Source organism: Glandiceps talaboti, chromosome 6 (assembly GCF_964340395.1).
Source record: "Glandiceps talaboti chromosome 6, keGlaTala1.1, whole genome shotgun sequence".
NCBI lineage: Eukaryota > Metazoa > Hemichordata > Enteropneusta > Spengelidae > Glandiceps > Glandiceps talaboti.
The window spans coordinates 19,588,787-19,609,359 of NC_135554.1; the positions used below are offsets into that span (position 1 = coordinate 19,588,787).

The 20,573-nt window shown below is 38.9% G+C and overlaps 4 protein-coding genes across 4 annotated transcripts; 2 read left to right on the forward strand and 2 right to left on the reverse strand.

Annotated features, from left to right (window-relative positions):
* Positions 1 to 786: 786 nt before the first annotated feature.
* On the reverse strand, positions 787 to 1,098 carry LOC144436582 (histone H4). Its single transcript, XM_078125406.1, has one exon. The coding sequence runs from the start codon at positions 1,096 to 1,098 to the stop codon at positions 787 to 789; it is 312 nt and encodes a 103-aa protein (XP_077981532.1).
* Positions 1,099 to 2,602: 1,504 nt separating this feature from the next.
* LOC144436235 (histone H2B, gonadal) lies at positions 2,603 to 2,971 on the reverse strand. Its single transcript, XM_078124973.1, has one exon. The coding sequence runs from the start codon at positions 2,969 to 2,971 to the stop codon at positions 2,603 to 2,605; it is 369 nt and encodes a 122-aa protein (XP_077981099.1).
* A 349-nt stretch (positions 2,972 to 3,320) lies between these two features.
* Positions 3,321 to 3,698, forward strand: LOC144436252 (histone H2A-like). The gene has a single exon (XM_078124996.1). The coding sequence runs from the start codon at positions 3,321 to 3,323 to the stop codon at positions 3,696 to 3,698; it is 378 nt and encodes a 125-aa protein (XP_077981122.1).
* A 3,224-nt stretch (positions 3,699 to 6,922) lies between these two features.
* On the forward strand, positions 6,923 to 12,599 carry LOC144436934 (uncharacterized). Its single transcript, XM_078125802.1, has 5 exons — positions 6,923 to 7,388; positions 7,479 to 8,686; positions 8,975 to 9,161; positions 9,688 to 9,945; positions 10,414 to 12,599. Exons 1-5 carry the CDS (start codon positions 6,923 to 6,925, stop codon positions 12,597 to 12,599), a joined length of 4,305 nt encoding a protein of 1,434 aa, XP_077981928.1.
* Positions 12,600 to 20,573: the final 7,974 nt, after the last annotated feature.

Consider the following 20,573-nt stretch of genomic DNA (forward strand, 5'->3'; position numbering starts at 1 on the left):
GTAGCAGCATTAGTGTAAAGTCATGTAAAATTGTGATCCAAACTGCCACAATACATAGCAAGGACAGTGATTTATATTGTACATGCATTAATCAAATTACCCTGTCCAATCGCCATAGATGGTACGCCCTCATCGGTTAGATGAGATTACTTTCTGAGCTCAATCAAGAAACTGGTCGATGGAGGCGCACCAACTAGCTATTTTTGTAGTCTAGATGTTACACCTTTGGGCTATCTTCTGATACAGTGATACGATAAGCGATCGAAGATCGCTTTATCGAGGACGGAACGCCCGACTAAGTCTGCATATGGCAGGCAACTAAACACTCAAGGTACAGATAAAATGACGATGTTTGTATGTAGCAGCATAGACGTTGGAGAGAAGCATAAACATTTGTGGTCGTTTCAATTAATCTTTGTTGGAAGTAAGGTGATTTATTGTCATGCACTAATGAATTCTTACTGAAAAGTAATGTGTTCTATCTCTATACAGTATAATTACTCCAAGGTTCAACATAGAGTACGAATTCAAAATTTAGGTGTGGTATTTTTTCAGCATTTCAAACTTGTGTGTGGCATATGAGGACATTTTATGATTTTGGTCTAGGGTGGTTCGAAATCCTGAAATGCTTATTAGCAAAGCTTCTGTATTTTTTCAAAAGGACCCAATTATTTACCAACTGGTGCATTGCAATAAAATGCAAATAAGGTTTGGTAGTTCTCTTTTTGGAGGATGTGGTGGCCCTGAAAAGGGCCGTTTGGTTTGGGTTTTGTTGTAGTTGGAAATCTAACCACCAAATCCGTACAAAGTACGTCCTTGGCGTTTCAGAGCATAGACGACATCCATGGCGGTGACGGTCTTTCTCTTGGCGTGCTCGGTGTAGGTGACGGCATCACGGATGACATTCTCCAAGAATACCTTCAGTACACCACGGGTTTCTTCATAGATGAGACCAGAGATACGCTTGACACCACCACGACGGGCCAAACGACGGATAGCGGGCTTGGTGATACCCTGGATGTTATCACGAAGAACTTTACGATGACGCTTGGCGCCTCCCTTTCCTAGACCTTTGCCTCCTTTACCACGTCCAGACATGTTTGCTGCTGTTAGAATTGTATGCTAACTGATAATGAATGAAGGCATAGTTAGCATTTATATATAGGGGGAATGCGAACGTACTAACAAACACTGTTGGGCCATTGTCACTTTCGTCTTTTTTTGTCTAAAGTCGAATTTTTAATTACCTGCCTTTTTTGCAAGCTATAGCGCTAATTAGATGATCTCTTTTTCATTGGCCAAATTTCAGCCAATAACCACAGACAAATTTCTTACTCGTCTGTGCAATAACGCACCATTGCCATAATCATTTCAAGGTGTCGGGATACCATAATCTAACACAAAGTTTCTACCTCGAAAGAAGCAGAAAAAACTAAGACAATAGAGGGAAGACAATATTGCCCAGTAAAAGTGAACAATCAAGAATTTGTATTTGTAATATTCCTTTAATGATTACCATTAATGTTAGACAACTGTAATTTAAATTTTTTTAAGCTATTTTTCTGTCAGTATGGGAAATGATCATAACGGTTTTTGTTTATGTTTACTAAACTGTGCAGACTATATCGTGTAGGCAACTAAACACTCAAGCAACAGACACGATGTAAAAGGAGCCCAAAATTTACATTGGAGGATCTTGTCTGTGATTTTAGGTAGCAGTAAAGTAACATGTACAGTAGACCACAACATGACAGAAAGACCATACATTGCCCAATAACAGGAGGAATGTTCAGTGTTAATGTAGGAGGAAACTGGAGTACCTGGGGAAAACCTGCGTTGTATGGTAGAGTCAAACTGAACGACACTCTTCTAACTTACAGCGTGGTATGGTAAATTTAATCAAACCCAGCTGACACCAGGCGGGTTCGAACCCAGGCTGCAGAGGTAAGAGGCGTACAGACTAACAGCTCGGCCACCGACAACCCTAAATGTTACTATCGATATGTACTTCGTGCGTGGGATATTGATTTTTGTATAGTAATTGAGACCTTTATTGTCAGAAGTCTTAGTGTAAAATGTGTACACACACGCTAGAGAGGAGCCTAAAATTCCTGAGCAGTTATATTTCTTTTGTCGTCGTTTGAAGTAAGAAGATTTATTGGCATCACGAACCTTCAAATAAAATGAACTACACAGGCAATATTTGTATTCAGACAATAAAACTCAACTTGCTATGACAAGGGGGTCTAATATACACTGGGGTAACACGTAGTATGTTGAACAACAATTAAAAGTTGTGTTTCTTACTCGTCTGTGGAGGTGCACTAGAGAGGCATATGTACAATTTAATATTTCTATAAAGAATTTTCTGTTTTAGCTTTGAAAACACTCACTAGTCAACAGTTGGATTAACCGTCTCACAATAATAAGTACAATCCTCTTGATTTTGAACTTGATAATATCGCTTGGATTTGTGAATGGAACAGAGTGTGGAGAGAGTAGAGTAGGGATTTGAGACACTTTGGCACTAGGTGGTTCTCTTTTTGGAGGATGTGGTGGTCCTGAAAAGGACCGTTTGGTTTGTGTATGCTGGGCATACGATTTACTTGGAGCTGGTGTACTTGGTGACGGCTTTGGTACCCTCACTGACGGCGTGCTTGGCAAGCTCACCGGGCAGCAAGAGACGTACAGCAGTCTGGATCTCTCTGCTAGTGATGGTGGATCTCTTGTTGTAGTGGGCAAGGCGGGAAGCTTCAGCGGCGATGCGCTCGAAGATATCGTTGACGAAGCTGTTCATGATAGACATGGCCTTGGAGGAGATACCAGTGTCTGGGTGAACCTGCTTCATGACTTTGTAGATGTAGATACCATAGCTTTCCTTCCTTTTCCTCTTTCTCTTCTTGTCGCCACTACGGGCGGCTTTAGCCTTACCGGCTTTCTTGGCTGCTTTACCACTTATTTTAGGAGGCATATTGAACGTCAGAGTGAATAGTTCGATATGAGTGTCAACGCAATAGACGCTGTATTTATAGGCAAAGAAATGCAAATGAAGGATCCTAGCAGAACAAAACGGGAAGTTTGTCAACTCTTGACAAAAGCAACATACACAATGCATATATTCCCAACCTATTGTCAACGGTTTCACCCAAGCTTCATCGACCATTCTAGTGCAATCATTGGTCGGGAGACACTTTTTACACCCTCATTCACCTTGATTGGCCGAAGTTCGCCACATTCAGAATCCAGGCAAAGACTATAAATACGGACAGTTTGGCGGTAAATGTCATCTGTTTGAATCACACATCAAGCAAATAACAAAAATGTCTGGACGTGGTAAAGGAGGCAAAGCAAAGGGTAAGGCAAAGAGCCGCTCCAGCCGTGCTGGTCTGCAGTTCCCAGTCGGCCGTGTGCACCGTTTCCTTCGCAAGGGCAACTATGCTAAACGTGTTGGTGCTGGTGCTCCAGTCTACTTGGCTGCCGTACTTGAATACTTAGCAGCTGAAATCCTTGAGTTGGCAGGAAACGCAGCCCGTGACAACAAGAAGACCAGAATCATCCCACGTCACTTGCAGTTGGCTGTCCGTAATGACGAAGAATTGAACAAACTTCTGGGAGGTGTCACCATTGCCCAGGGTGGTGTATTGCCAAACATCCAGGCTGTACTCTTGCCTAAGAAGTCCCAAGCCAAATCCAAATAATTTGTATGCCCTAGCATACCCAAACCAAACGGCCCTTTTCAGGGCCACCACATCCTCCAAATAGAGAACTACCAAACCATGCTTTCATATATCAAACCGTATAATTTTCATTGAGAGAGAGAGAGAGAGAGAGAGAGAGAGAGAGAGAGAGAGAGAGAGAGAGAGAGAGAGAGAGAGAGAGAGAGAGAGAGAGAGAGAGAGAGAGGGGGGAGATCAAGCCACCCTTCATATAAATACATACATACATACATACATACATACATACATACATACATACATACATACATACACACATACATACATACATACATACAGACACACACAGACACACACATACATACATACATACATACATACATACATACATACATACATACATACATACATACATACATACATATACACATACTGTTCCTGTAGCATAGGCTCATATGTGTTGTATTATTAGTACCGTCGCGGTACATATTCACTGTGAGAACTGTACTACATTATACATGCTGTGTGACCCCAATGACAGGTATCATACCGTTCCAATGAATCGTTGGTCCCAGGGTTCCCCGGGTTGCGAGCAGATGACATCGTGTTACTTCACTTCTCGCTGCCAGTCGCCCCTGTTCCTAAGGACACCGGCGTCGTCCTGACACCGTGAAAACTGAATATTCACTGCATGCGGGAGCTGCGGCCTTCCCGCACGGTACAGTAAGTACGCAGTCCCATTTCTTATAGTCGTTACAGGCATAATGGTCTATTTCATATATAAATCATTCCATGATTGAACGCAGATTTAGATATTTTAATTGCTTGATGCAATCGGCGTCTAGTGTGATTTAAATTTACAAAATAATTACGATTTGTCATAATTAATTATTCACAAACTAGTGTGTAAGCAAAACGTATACTAACATATATTTTTACTAACCTACACCAGACTGTATTTGTTATTTTATATAATTCTGTTGACCCAGGAACAGTTGATTACTGTTTTTTTGAATGTCTGGTTGAAGAACACAAATGTCATCAAATTCGCCTACCAGTTTGAAATGCACTCAGTCACCATTAATACCGGTACCATTAAAACGAAATAATCGCAATTCACCGTACGCGTGACACAAGATCGAAAAGAGTCAACAGTACAACGTGAAAAATATAACGTGCACATTTTTACCGGAGGGGGAAATGAAATATCCGTATCGTCTTCGCTGGAAACGGTGAAAATACAGACAACAGGCACGATCACTGTATTTAGTGGGTATAGACAATTAACTCATGAATATTACTTGGAATATAAAGTGAAACATTCATATAAGTATATAGAACCCTACTTCGTAATAAGGCCATTCAAGCTGTTTTAAATAATTCTCAGCAAATCGCGCTAATTTACGACGTTAGAGCGTCGACAATAACTCTTTTCATTTAAATGGTGAAATTCCGCGTATTTGTAGACATTACTAATAATAGTATATGAACTGTGGATAACCTTTTCGTTCTTTAGTACGGAGCGTGTCGGCTGATTCCGAGAAATGTCGATTTCATTGGAACACACTTGTACGCTGTGTTGTTCATATGTAACATATATTAAATGAACACTGTGTACTGTGAACACTCCTTATACAACACACACATGGGGAATCTAATCTGAAAACCAAGGTAGTTTTTCCAATAATTACATGTATACATGGTATATCCGATTGGATATCATATATAACAGTGACGCGTTCTTACAACATGGCGGCGGATTGTTGTACTGTTACCTGGAATCTAAAATGAAAGAGAACTCATACTACTTATTCGCATTGCTTATTTTGCTCTATTTGTTTTCTGTATATTAGTGTGTGCGTGTCTTCATATAATTCCAACATTACAATTTCATTTTTTGATATTCTATTCACGTTAACATTTGTGTACAAAACTTTCATTTTATCTCAGTATTGTTTCCTGATGGCAGACACTGTATAGGTCGATAACCCAACACTGTATTGAATGCTATGACAGCGCCTTGCAGGCCACAGTGTATACTCGTCCTGTTTGATATAAACCATGCAGAAACCAATAAGAAACTGCATACATAGTACAATTTATTGAATGAGCACATTTTCTCCTAACATTATTATTTCAATGAAATGAACTAACGTGCCACAATGTAGACATCAAAACATTGGCCCCATGTGTCTAAACGTAGCAAGAAATTACACTCTTGAATGTATGTATTAACTGAGCGAATGAACGGTAACCTGCCGGAAGGCCCTGTAATACATTTGTACACATACTGTTATGCGTACATTAGCTTGGCATAGGAACCTGGCGTGGATGTTCACTTCCGGGTCTATTTGACATTTTCCAATACATGTGTTCTAATAGCATATGTATATTGTGGTACGTGGTTTGTCTGTATTCAAAATCTTCACACAAAATTGTTTACTTCAAAATCTTAGTGCTAATTATTCTTCATTTGGATGTGATGATAGTTTACTTGACAATCACCATAATAATATTACGTTTCACCAGAAATACAAGACAAAATTAAATCGTCAGTTAGGCCACTCTTTTCCTTGTCTGTGGTTATGTACAGTATATACACGCAGTTATTGCTGGACGAGATCGGGTGTGTGTGTGTGGGGGGGGGGGGGTCCTGTTATAGAGTAGAAAATGGCAATGTTGGTGAAATTGAAACTGTTTAATAAAAAAAAATATAGGCTATGACGGAGTCATGGATCAACAATATAACTATGTGTCAGCCAGCCTCTCTAAAACGTTACAGAGCTCTGAAAATTGGCAACTATGGCTCAGGAGAGACTGACTGTACACTTGGGCGAGGCATGATGGGAAGTAAACAAAGTGAGGTGCTCCACTCTTCTGCATCCTTGCCAAACAATGTTCGAGACCTTTCAAGGATACGAAGCTTATAAATTTGTTGACTTTGACATAATACCTCGCCCAAGCGTGCAGCGCGCCTCTTCACTTTCGTTTTAACACATCTTTCATTCAAATATGTAGCCAAAATGTATTGGTTTACTATCCCCATAATCATCTTTGCCATGAATGAAGCTGAGTTGGGACGGGAAATGAGTCTATCTACTGGCTTGGTTATTGTATCAGATTTGTTACTGTTTTCACTTTTTTTTCTCATTGTAACACAGAAAACACATTGAGGCGTAAGGCATTTCTGGTAACTACATGTATCATAATCAAACAACATGGCGGCCTCTAAGAAACCAAAAGACAAAATGAAAGATTACACTGTCCCAGTCAAAGTCACATTGGAAACTGTAGTCAGTGATACCAATACTGTCCTTCAAAAGACATCGCGTCAGCTTCAGTCGTATGGAACTGTACAGCAACGGGAAGTTATTGGCAGCACAACTTCGCTATCTACAGAGAGAGTAGTCAATATGCTATTTACGCTGTCATTGTCGCCCACCGAACAGCACAGATACAACTCGGTGAAGGATTACTTTGGGTCAGTTAGACGCCGATGGTGTCAGCACACGTCGCGCGGCTCTGGACAACCGTGGTTAAGTTCTGATGATTCCCGACTGTACTCCTACCAGGGAAGCAGGGCAGCGATTCACAAAGACATTACAGCACATGCAATGTCATTAGGGGTACTCCTTGATCGGGGAACTTATGTCAACCATTATGAAAGTCCAGATACTATGGACTCGGTAGAATTGCTGATGGAACACGATAGAAGTGCTCTGACTGTACTTATGTATCCGAAGAATAACGACACAATATCCTCGGATTTCAGTTATCTTCATAACTATGGTTATGACGATGAAGACGACATATCCTTTATGCCTGCTGCTCAAATCAAACCGTACCAGCTGCGCCTTCAATACAGTGATTTGGAAAAGTTCGCTGTCGTTGACGACAAGGAGAGCGCCCTATATGTTTATTTCCACCTGGTGTATTCCCCACGTCTAAGTCAATCTGACACAGCAATCGTAAACGAAAAGACCAACTGGCAAAGAAAACGAAGTATCCCGGGATGCACAGCAGAAGTATTAGGCAATTCTTCTGTACTTCGGTTTTCCTTCAAGGGTAAAGAGGCACGCGACTCAGTACGCCGTGCTCTAAGTCGCCTCCGCAGCCGGTCTAATTTCCAGATTTTCTACAGTCCAATACGAACTGTTCCACCCTCCTCGCAACAAACCCACCTAACTCGACCGGACTTCAGATCATTTGAATGCCAGTACGCTCTACAATGTTTGCTAAGTCGTGGTTTTGTTGTAACAGATCAGCTGGATTCGTTCTTTCCGATGTTGACGACAACAATAGACCGCTATGATGAGAGCATTCACTGCAAAGCACTGTTTCAAGTCCTTGCGGATATAGATAATAACCACTTCGTTGATCTCAATAAAGTGTACGAGGCCGCCATCCGAAATTTTGCACTTCGCATCGACATAGACGAAGACTTGGAATCAAAATATCTTCCATCAACCTGTCGTTACGTTCGCCGTGTTGTAGTTACACCATCAAGGTTGCTTTTTTTACAACCAGAGTTAATGTTCGAAAACAGAATCCTTCGTCAATTTGGTGAAGAGTGCTGCATTAGAGTTGTTTTTCGAGATGAAAATTATCACAAACTCTCTTCCATGGATTCCTCTTCACAAGAAATTGAAGACCGTATTGTGTCCACCCTTCAGTCAGGCGTCCGTGTTGGTGAGCGCCATTACAAATTTCTCGCCTGTTCAAACAGTCAACTGAGAGATCACGGGTGTTGGCTGTATGCTAGAGATGACAAAGGCCACACTGCTGCCAGTATTCGACGATGGATGGGTGATTTCAGCCAAATCAAATGTGTAGCTACGTACATTTCAAGAATGGGCCAGTGTTTCTCAACTTCTGAAGAGAGTGTGGCCGTCAACGTTGCAGAAGGCAAAGTCCGTATTGTTAATGACATAAAAGGGGGTATAGATCCCGATGGAAAGCAATACTGTTTCTCTGATGGAATCGGGAAAATATCAAGAACCTTGGCAGAACAGGTGAGAAAATAAGACGAAATGACGAGTGAATAGTTACGAGATCTTAAAAGAGGCAAGTGACTTTACTCATTGCTTATAACCTGGAGAAAGAAGTAGCATTAGTTGAAAAAAGGTTTTGATGAAACGAATGGGCTTTGTGACGACGTTACCGATGATGATGATGATGATGATGATGATGATGATGGTGATGATGGTGGTGGTGGTGGTGGTGGTGGTGGTGGTGGTGGTGGTAACCACCACGACGATGGCGGCGATGATGATAATGATAATGAATGTGTCTTCTTTCAGATATGTGAAGAAATCGGGAGATCTATCGTCCCTTCAGCATATCAAATTAGATTTGGAGGTAGCAAAGGTGTGGTTGCCATAGGCACGGACTTCTCTGATGATGAAGAAATGATAGAGATCCGAGGGAGCATGCAAAAGTTCGAAAGCAATCACAGCAAAATAGAAGTTATGAGTGTTACGTCACCTGGTAGGTTTAAATGAAAAGTCCAAAAGACCCATTTCTACCTAGTATAATACACTTGTATTGATTAGTGCTGCCAATTTTAAGTAATTAAATAGCACATTGGTAATTTACTCAACTTTGATATCTTACAGAAAAGCCTAACTGCGTACTTGACATGTGTTCGGCCATTTGGGGATCTCCTGTAGGGGTTTATGGGAAGATCTGGGAAAGGTCTTGTGATAATTGCTTTGTAATTGCAAAGGCAAAATGTGATGTCATCATCAAAAGGTTTCCCGTAAAGCCTTGCAGGAAATCCTCCAAATGACTGAACGTTATACAGTTTTATTCAACGATGATTGAGTGGAGGTTATAATTATTTGTGGCAACTGGTAAATGTCTGACTAGGAACTCGGATGTAATGACGTATGAAACACCACCACCTCACTCAGATTACTTCTAAAGTTCTAATGTGCAACAGGTGGTGTAAAAGTATTTCATGCACATGTGCCTATGGCCCTTACTAATAAACTGTACTGCTTTATATTTCCAGGACGTCTGTATTTCAATCGACAAGCTATTACAGTCTTGTCTGGTCTGGAAATTCCTGACAAAGTGTTCCTGAAACTACAGGATCAAATGCTAAGTCATTTAGCCAAAATGTTCCTGTCCGAGAAAGTCGCTGTCGAGTCTCTCCAGAAACGAGCCCGCCTTAGTATCAAATATAAGAAACTACAGAGATGCGGAATTGCCATGACAACCGAGCCTTTCTTTAAAGAATTGCTCCAGGCAGTCTACAAAAGTTTCATTGGTAAGTGAAAGGCAGGTGTCGTCTTGTCCCGAATTTCGGTTTCAATCATATTTTTCTAGTGATTTAAGGTCTGGAGTAGGCTATCCAACAACTGGAGCAATGGGAGACGAGTTACTGAAGTTGACCAATCAGCCAAGTCAGTCGCTTGTTAGCTCGCTCACTCGTTCATTCATTCACTTATCAGTGAGTTAGTTAGTTAGTTAGTTAGTTAGTTAGTAAGTAAGTAAGTAAGTAATCGGGGAGTACATTAAGTAAGTAAGTCAGTCAGTCAGTCAGTCAGTCAGTCAATCAATCAGTAGTCAGTCAGTCAGTCAGTCAGTCGAGGATTGAAGTTAATTATTTTGTCGTCTTTCTCTGACAGTTTCAAGTTGACAAACAAGAACTACGGTTGAGCGAACAAGCGCTACCCATGATTTTTTTTAAAATCATCAATGTGAAATTAATTTTAGTTTTTGTGCATGTTTTTAGGTGAAATTCGTCGAAGAGCTCGATTTGAAATCCCACAAGAATATGGTCGAAACATGATTGGTGTACTAGACGAGACAGGTACCCTCCGGTACGGTCAGGTATTTATACAGTACTCTAAGAGTCTCGACAAACCTCAGAAGTCATGCCAAATTCACACTGGTCCAGTTGTCGTCACTAAATTTCCTTGTTATCATCCTGGTGACGTCAGAAAATTTGAAGCCATCAATGTTCCAGCATTACATCACCTGATTGATTGCTTTGTATTCCCACGCCAAGGGCCAAGACCTCACCCAAATGAGATGGCAGGATCTGACTTAGACGGAGATGAGTACTTCGTTACCTGGTTACCAGAACTCATCTTCTCCCGTACCAACCATCCACCAATGCACTTCCCAACCCCAAAGAAGAAAGTAGTAGAGGGGCAAGTCAAATTAGACGACATGATCAAGTTTATAGCTGAATATATCCAAAACGATAGGTTAGGTCCTATGTCCAATGCTCATCTCGTCATGGCTGATCAACAGAAAGATGGCGTTTTCTCCGATGTATGTATACAAGTTGCAAAGTTATTAGCAGAAGCAGTCGACTTTGCCAAGACGGGGTACTGTCCTGACCTCGAGAAAGAGCATCGTCCTATTAGATATCCTGATTTCATGGGTAAAAGAGATAAGTCGTCATACCGTTCAAATCGATGCTTAGGTAAATTGTACCGACAATGCTTGGCCATAGAAAAAGTCACACTTCCCAATTTACGATCTGATGACAGAGGCGATAACGTCAAAGTAGAGGTTCCGAGAGTCGCCGTTGATGAGTCAATGAAGTACCCTGGTTACTGCAAATACGTAGAGGCTGCCAAAATATCACGTGACCGCTACAACCATCAATTATCGTTACTTATGACACAGTATGGAATCGAAAGCGAGGCAGAAGCTTTATCTGGTTGCGTTACTAAATTGAATAAACGAATAACCGAGAGAAATGAACGGTTTGACACTGAAAAGATCATACGGGTGAAAATCTCTAACCTAAGAAGAGTAACGAGAGACGAATTCAATGAAGAATGTGATAGTGATGACAGCCAGGGTAGTGATGAAGATGAGGCTGATGACGTAGACAACTCAAAATTGGCTAAAGCATCTGCCTGGTATTACGTCACATATTCCGAATATAACCCCAAGTTTCTCAGTTTTCCATGGGTGGTGTCTGATTTGCTTGGGCAAATAAAGTCACTGCAAAGTGGTCCTACCCCACTGACCCATGACCCTCTGATCAGTGAAATCAACCGTCAGTTGCTTGAAAGTGTACACACTGATGGAGATTCATTTGTTGATTATCTACGTCACCAGGATGACGTCACTGAAAGTGGTGTAATTAAGCAATATTTGGTGACCTACCCATGTTTGATATCAGTTGTCAATATTTTACTGAAGTGGGCAAAAGTGCATGACGTAATTCATGGCGGTGTTCATTCAACGAAGGAAGCACTGAGTAGAAATATGTTGCTTTTAATTCTACTTGATTTTGCTTTGCAGAATGAGTATGTGGATTTGGCACAATCTGTACCAAATATTAATATCACTTTCATCCTTTTCCAGCAGCGACTCCAAAGGGGTGAATGTCCGGAGGAGGGAGGGTTAAAGAACGGGAAACCAGCAAATTTATTTGTAGATTTCCTCGAATACTGTAGTAAATTACAGTACGATAAATCACCCCTTTCAACCAAAACACTGCGAGTTAGCAATGTAACAGATGAGCAAGCCTACAGGTTAGGGGAAGCAGCCCTTATGGCTTTCCATCACTTAGCCCAGAGTGGTAATATTAACAACCTCGTGTCTAGTTGGGTCTGGGAAGTAGAGTATGAGATGTCTCGCGAGATTTCAGCTGCTTGTTGGATCCTTCTTTCTAGAAATATTATGCATTACGAAAAACAAATTGAAGAGTACAGCGGCGCTGCAGTTACATTAAGACTGCTTGCCTTAAGGGGACCACCGCGTGGTCAGCTGACAGCATTTGGTTCAATCAAATCACTGGATAGGATAAGAGACAGGATCGATCTATTGGACCACATGTTCAATAATGTGCGCTTTCGTTACATTCGGAGTCAAACAATTCCGGATAACTTCTTTACACATTCATACATCTATGAATACAGTCCATATACCGATGTTTATTACCCAGGATATTAGTTATATCTGTCTAGTAAACATCCGTGAATTACAGTCTGATCGCGAGTAGGTGTAACCTTTCGCTGTTTTCGTTAATTGTGTGCGCACGTGTCTGTCTGTCTGTCTGTCTGTCTGTCTGTCTGTCTGTCTGTCTGTCTGTCTGTCTGTCTGTCCGTCCGTCCGTCCGCCGTCTGTATGTGCTTGGTTTGATAGGGGCTAACTTCCCAATGTACTATGTGAGTTTGATTTGCTGTACGGCGACCATGGTAAATTATCAAAGATAATCAATGGGGCAAAATTGAGAGCACAAGTATGTTTAGAAGCAACGTATTTCTGTTCGAACTTGTCAAGTGTCCGAATATGTTCGAGAATTTCTGTTTTCAGTCTTTCTGAATATAAAATGAATTATAATTACATTATTACATCAGTGTCAATTAGCATTTCTTAATCGAGAGAATAATACTTTTTGTAAGTACATGCATTCAAGTTGCATGCAATTACTTGTACCATTTTTTTTTTACAGATTTGAAAATATTTTGTTCAGACTGGAATTCATAACACACAAAACTGATCGTATTAATTGTTGTAGAACTTTTTTTTCTACTGGGAAAATGGTCTTTATTGATCTATCTTCCATTATAAACTTGATTATTTTGAATGTCAGCACACTCATCAAAACTATTGTAATGAATGGATTTACTTCCAGGATTCAGATTGAAAAGAAATTTGAGATGATGACTTATACTCGGGAACGTTTGGAGGATGTTTTCTAAAAGAAACTGTGGCTTTGTATGGTGTTTTAACATAATTTTTGAATAGTGGCTTTTGTACACGTACACATGTAATGAAGCTAGCAATAGCAGAACATTGCCACGTGTTCTAATGCTTTTATTTAGTTAAAAGCATAAGGGAGTAGGCTCCAGCGATGATGATGAGATATTGCATGTTACTGTTATACAGGTTTATGTATCAGATGCCCGAAGACATTTTGCTGTAATCTCACAAACATTAGTCTCATATCTCAATAATATCCACAATCGCAATCACATTGAGTACAAAGGATTTACTTGATTTTTTTTTCAGTGGTTTATTTAAACCAATGAAACAGATACCTGATGTAAATTTTTATCGAAATATGCAAATTATGTTTACACACAATTGTCCCTGTATCACGTGATCACTGTCTTTCTAGATTAAAATGTTTTGTATTGGAGTTTTTGTATGCATTTACACCTAAAGAGTTTCAGTTGCAATTTATATTCAGTGTGTATCGTAAATGCCAAATTAATTTACGTTTTGTTTTTTAAATTATCAGTGACACCCCAAAATTTGGTTGTGGTATTTTGTAATGTGCTATTCGTAAAATGATGTGTCATGTCATTGAAAGTGTTCTTTTTGTACAATGGGATATTTTAATAATATGCAGCTCTGTTCTGTTCCACTATACATGCAGTTAAGATCTTGGCTGTTAGATTGCCATGTCATCTGTGTTGTTGGAAATAATTTGAAGGTAGATAAAATGATGAATGCTACTATAGGCTGCGCTTTGTTATTGAGTGTGTAGCAGGGAGAAGACATTAAACTACTTTCTGTGCATGTACTGGTCATGGTTTATCCGCCCCCGCCCCCACAAACAAACAAACAAACAAACAAACACACACACACACACACACACACACACACACGTACATACACACAAACACACAAACACACACACACACGTACGTACGTATGTCAATACACATCAAAGCCAATTTGAAACATTTTGTTGTAATGCAGCAATTGAAAGTAATATATATATATATTAAATGTTGTCCCATTAAACATGGAACAACCCAACAGTTTCAAATTCCATCTACAGCCTACTCTACATGTTTGACAATAGAATTTACTAACTCAGTACAATTCTGCTGAGCAGTTGTGTAAGCATATTGTTTTCTGTTTGAAATTGTTTATGCAAATATTTGAGTTGAAGGCTAATCGAATCGAACCATAAGAACATATAAACTGTTCAATAAGTATTCTATTCAATGAAGTTGCGATTGACTATGTAGCAATTAGATTCTAACTGTCAGTCTCGCTCAGTGGCTTAGCTAAATTGTCTGTGCCTATATTATAATATAAATAATTTGGCCATGTTTACCAAGCAGTTACCCCTTGCAAGGTGCGCCCTCATTGGTTATTTTTAAAAAAATCACATCCGCCATCTACATTATGTAGCCGATGAGGGCGTACTATACAAGCGATTTGATTAAAGTGTACAGCTGCGTACTTGTATATCATGGTCAAAGTAGACAGGTGAACAAAAAGAAGCCAGTGAGACTTTGAAATAATCTAGTAGCACTTGCTGTATACAAAAGCTGAAATAACATGTGAAAGAAAGAAGAAACGTATTTCCGATATTTTTTATTATTTTACAGTAAGACTAAGTTTCTGTTCTCTCTTTGTAAATTGTGTATGTGATGATTATTACCATCGTAAATAAACATCAGAGCTATAATAGTCTGTCTACTAACCTTGGCTGAGTTTTAAATTTGTAGTCGACTTTCGTGTATAAAGCATGTGTTCATAGAGTATAGGTGTTAATTGCCGAATACCATCAAATATCATGCTGGAAGAGGTATGCCACATAGAGAGGTAAATATAACAGTCAGTACAGTCACCTGAGACCTTGTATTGACAAAAAAGATACCCAGACAGATTGTGATGTTTGGAAAGAACAAAACTTTAATAACAAAATTTGATATAACTAACAATTCGCGGCCCAAACCACAAGTGAGTAACTGTTTTACAAACGTTTTTATTTCAAATATACTCACATTGCATGAAACGTTATGTATGCAACCGTCTTTACCCCATGTAGATCTACTTATGCTGATGTACATCGTCCACGTTTTCTTCCAAGCTGGCAATCTTTCAATTACAATTTTCAATTTCCAAAATGCCTGTAAGTATTTTTTAGTGAAAGCGCCCTCTATACAATTGTTTATTCATTCTATCGTTTTCTGTTAGCATCAACAAGTGTTACCATACAGGTCAGGAAGGTCTATTATTCTCAACGAAGAGAACCGCTAATTACTAATTGTTATGTCTATGTTTGTATTACATGATTATCAACATTATTGTACAAATGGGTTTGTTTGTTTGTTTGTTTGTTTGTTTGTTTGTTTGTTTGCATGTTTTGTATGTATTCATGATCAGTATGGGCAGACGTATTTTTTTCAGAATATTTTAAAACGATACCATTTTCTGATTCGACAATTTTTGAGAACGAGTTGCAATTGAAATATCAGTACGTGGATACGTCAAAGAAAGTCGCAAGTAGCATTCAATTTAGGTTACATAATTTTACGATTCCCCTCACACATGAATTGAATTGTGCACACGTGGCTGCAGGGTACTAATGGTGTCTTCTGTTGCCATGGTTACAGAAGAAACTTTTCCTCACTCACCAATAATCACAGTAAATGTTAAAATATAATTTGTACTCGCTGTTTTTTGATAGGTTCTTGATTCTTTGTTTGACATTGTTTGTAATTCCAATTTGATGTAATTAACACTTGTCAATAAAAACCGATAGCGAATAAACTTGTCTTGTTAATTACCCCCACTGACCACCTCAATAACCTACATTCATCTCCTCCCTGTAGGCGACTTAACTCTCAAAGCATTGTCACGTTTAGATCTTAGGAAGATGAAAAGACAAGATAAATAATTAACAGAGACAGTCAATGATTGTTTTGCGATTTAGTGAATTATTCATCTGTGTTCTGTGTACTTTATACAAAGAAACACAATGCATGGGATAGGGAATCAATGTCTGTTTAGCTAACTGCTTAGTGAAACAACTTCGTCGAATTGAATAAACCTGACTGAGTGATACATTGGCTCTAACTTCATTACGTGTTATTACAACGTCAAGCCTTGGTAATTTTAGTTGGAGAATTTTGATGAAACAGCCTGACATCTGACAATGGTCTATTAAATACGGTTGTTAGTTTCTTCCGCTGTTACTGGTATTTAATATGTGGGGTTTATAGCGACCCCGTGGGCTACCTATACCTACATTAGATATAAAATGAGCTGAGTAAGTGAAAAAGACAGAAAAATGAAAAGCAAATGATTCTGTAGTACCATGACACGTAAAAGGAATTATTATTATTACATGTTAAGGAAACAATTCGAGTTACAAGTTTTCTTAGTTTTCAAGATTTCGTTGGTGGCAACATTTCGAGTGCACGCGGTTTTATAAACTCTAAATAAGCCAAGAGCTAGTAGTGGGCGTACTTGTAACTGAAGCAAAATTTTGATATTGCATCTAATAAAACTACGTTAGATTCTATAACACTAATTATCTTGTAGTCAAGGGTACTGAAAAATGAAGGGATTATAGTTAGAATATGTAGAGACAGGGTGCAGAAAGCAAAAGCCTATACGATAGAATTTTGGCAATGTGTATGACGATCCAGAAATGTCTAGCCCACAACGTAGTCTGCAGACTTGTGTGTACCTAAAATTTATGTTCTACTTCTTGCAATAATATTGCAATTAACAGAAGCATGCGTGATCATGCGTGGTAACTTTCCTTTATTCAAAAACATATCCCCTCCACTGTCTATGGTATAACATGATGTTGTCATATCTCAGTTTGTCTATGCTCGACTCCCCGATATTATTTCTGCTGGCTTTACATTTTAAATAGAGTGACACACTTTGAATACTACAATGGAGTTGAGGAAGTACTAGGGACCGTTGTACCGTTTATAGATCCGTGCCAGGGTTTATACAACGTTTATTTCAGGTTTCTATATCGTATGTTTGTGTATTGTCACCATGTTGTCAATGATACGGGGTTTTTGATTCATGGTCGTGATGAGGGTGTTTACATGATAAACCTAAATGACATTACGAAAGATCACGATAAGTCTTCAAATATTGAACGGACTGCTTAAACTAGACTTTTTTTTATTTAGTTAGAGACGGTATGCAAACCGACAATGTTACATCACGAGCGGCGGAGTAACAGGTGTACCACGGACCTTGTCTGTGATTGTACGTACCGGTATACCTACACATAGTAATAATTACTCAATGTCGACAACAATGGATACTAGATCTGAAGAATTTTTAGCCTGGGTGTTTCCTGGATTTTCCTCCCGTTACTTTAATATAATAGCCAACTTAAAAAAATATGCTTTACATTATCCATGTCAGCCACAAGCAAAATTTGTAGATGCCATTAAGATATTGTGGTATTGAATACGTCAATGTGGACATTCAACGTGTAAACTAACCACCCTTAGGCTGAATCAGTTCACATTACTTTAAGGACACGCAACTAGACTATAGTGATTGCATTTCTCAATAACATATGATGGGGACCGCTATTTTTATCTAACAGATTTAGCGAAAAATGGGGACAGTCTACCTTCAAGTTGAGTTTCTATCCAATAACCACTTTAGTGGCATCTTTCTAATGTCAGTAACCCTCTCATGACTGGCCCTACATTATACGACTAACGTACCGATGTTTTAACGCGGTATTGTAGAATCAAATTAGGGCGATAGTCAAGTACGCTTCTCCTAAGAAATATGATTGATATATATATGTTGTAGGGAAAAGTAGCATGAAACATTTAGAGCAATGCTGTTATTAGCCACACTATAGAACAAACGAGACGGCATGTTGATATACAGTCCATTAAAAAAATCAAGGAGTGCATTTAACTCTTTCTCTCTCACTCTTTAACTCAATTTAAAATTCCTCTCAAGTCGCAATACCAATAAAGCTCATCAAGGAATATGAATTGTGTCGAAGCTGTAGGAAACAGTGCTGATTGAGTCCACTGGAAAATCAAGAGTTTCCACAATTATTCTCTCTTTAAGTTCCTCTGTGTAATGATGTAATGCGTATGCGTTGAAGTTGCTATAGAAACCAACCAATCAATAAAACTAGGGGCGAGTGTATACAGGAACATGATGACAGACATGTTCAAGTTATATCGATCATACAAGATAACATTGTAAAACTTCGCCTTTGGTTTAATACATGTTGCTACATCACAACGGTCCGGGATATCTATCTTAATATATGTTCTTCACAGTCTTAATCAGTGAAACCCTCTTCGATTTTTAGTGATGCGTTATTAACTCTTGCCCTTCAAGTTTCTATATTTGTGACTGAAAAACGTCGACTATTTTACTGGGCACCATGAAGGTATATCGTTGCAGCCACTGCGATGAATTATTCAGATACGTTCAGGCAATCGATCGATGTCTTTAAGCTTACCTACTACAGTTAACGTTACTTAGAAGCACTCGACGCAATGAATTACCCCCCCCCATCCCCAAATTGTCCATAATTGGCGTCCCTCTATGCAAGATGATGTAGTATTTTTCCTACAGTTGAGCGGTTTCATTGTGTTGACAATGATATTTGTTTTAGCATTATATTTTTGAAAACGGATATTTCGCCGGGGTAAGTGCCGTGCTATTTGATATAGTGGATACTATCACAACACTGCATTCAATAAATACTATCTAATGTCACCCGAAGCAAAAGGCCGGTATTTCACGAACATCTTCGTTTTCATAATATGCATCAAAATTAGATAAAACTGTTTTAACCCAGTGAAGTTTATTATAAATTTCCACGCCTCCTAGTGAGATATTTTAGAAGTTTTGAAGATGGGTTATAACCTATGACGTATATATTATACTCACGGCTCGGGCATTATATGCCCATAATATAAGACGTATGTACGCCGTATTACTGAGCCAGTCGTTAAACTTATGTTCTACAGTTATCGAATCGTACACTAAAATCTCAGTGATATAAGAAAAATAATATTAGCTGTAAAATTGAACTTTGGGTGAGATGAGGTGAGTGGATTGATATGCAGCCTGCAGAACGAAACATTCTAGTATATTTGCAAATCACGTTGTTATTGCGTGTTCATGTGTGTAATTAACGTGGTTTGTAGCTACGGTACATGCTATTAACATTAGCAATACTGATTGCCCCCAGCATTGTATTATTGTGTTTTTAATTGCAGTTAGACTTTGCAGTATATGTTTGAATTTCAAGAATCCTCTCTGAAGTCTAAGATGCCCGTTCATACGCAATGCGTTGGATTTCTACTTCAGATAAATAAATTATCCCCCTTTTTAAAAATGTAAAGCTTGCACTCATTACGCTATAAATCATACATCATTTCTTGACTGAGATTGTTCAACAAACAAATCACAGCTATTAGCGAGTACATTCACGCAACTGAAATGAAAACTAACTTTAGAAGGGGCGGCTACACTATGCGACTCTACTGGATGTCAAAGAAAAGTCGCCCAGTCGGTTATCATCTATTTGACTATGCTACTGTTTACAGCATGATATCAAGGCATTTTAGAGTAAGAACCTACAATATTTTCCACAATACCGCAGAATTTTATAGTAGAGTCACATATACTTAACAACTAAGTGACGAAACATTATAGTACCCCACCGAAGAACTGAACACAATGAAGTCTGACCAACGCCAAATTCTTTACTACAGTAACTGCAGAATACTACTATTAGGTCAACAACCGGGAATCGAACGAGTGACTGGTCTGTCATGATCATTGCATTCTCAGGTACATTCTTACGTTCAGTCTGGAAGGAAACGGCATATACGCATCACTTGAACTCCTGAAAACACTGAAGTTCAAGTGAGGGGGTTTCACATAACAGTAGTCAGAATGCAATTTCTGGTGCAGGAATGGGCTTGTGACTTCAGCAAATAATATAAGTCCAGAATTGGAACGTACAATAAAGTTAAACTGTAACAATTTGAAAAGTAACGTAGCCATTTAAACGTTACCAATCCTTAAGAAACTTCTTAAAAAAACACGTTTTTTAATAAAAACAAAATTACATTAAATTCTTGAAACTAAAACTATCAAGTGCTTTATTTTGTCAAAAATAAACAATTATTTACAAATATTGTATATTGCAAC

What these genes read in the sequence shown, in the direction of transcription:
- LOC144436235 (XM_078124973.1), bottom strand. Translation starts at nt 2,971, where the DNA reads ATGCCTCCTAAAATAAGTGGTAAAGCAGCCAAGAAAGCCGGTAAGGCT.
- LOC144436252 (XM_078124996.1), top strand. Translation starts at nt 3,321, where the DNA reads ATGTCTGGACGTGGTAAAGGAGGCAAAGCAAAGGGTAAGGCAAAGAGC.
- LOC144436582 (XM_078125406.1), bottom strand. Translation starts at nt 1,098, where the DNA reads ATGTCTGGACGTGGTAAAGGAGGCAAAGGTCTAGGAAAGGGAGGCGCC.
- LOC144436934 (XM_078125802.1), top strand. Translation starts at nt 6,923, where the DNA reads ATGAAAGATTACACTGTCCCAGTCAAAGTCACATTGGAAACTGTAGTC. An exon ending in GCTGATGGAACACGATAGAA is followed by an intron (nt 7,389 to 7,478) that starts GTGCTCTGACTG and finishes ATGACGATGAAG; the next exon opens with ACGACATATCCTTTATGCCT. An exon ending in CAAGAACCTTGGCAGAACAG is followed by an intron (nt 8,687 to 8,974) that starts GTGAGAAAATAA and finishes GTCTTCTTTCAG; the next exon opens with ATATGTGAAGAAATCGGGAG.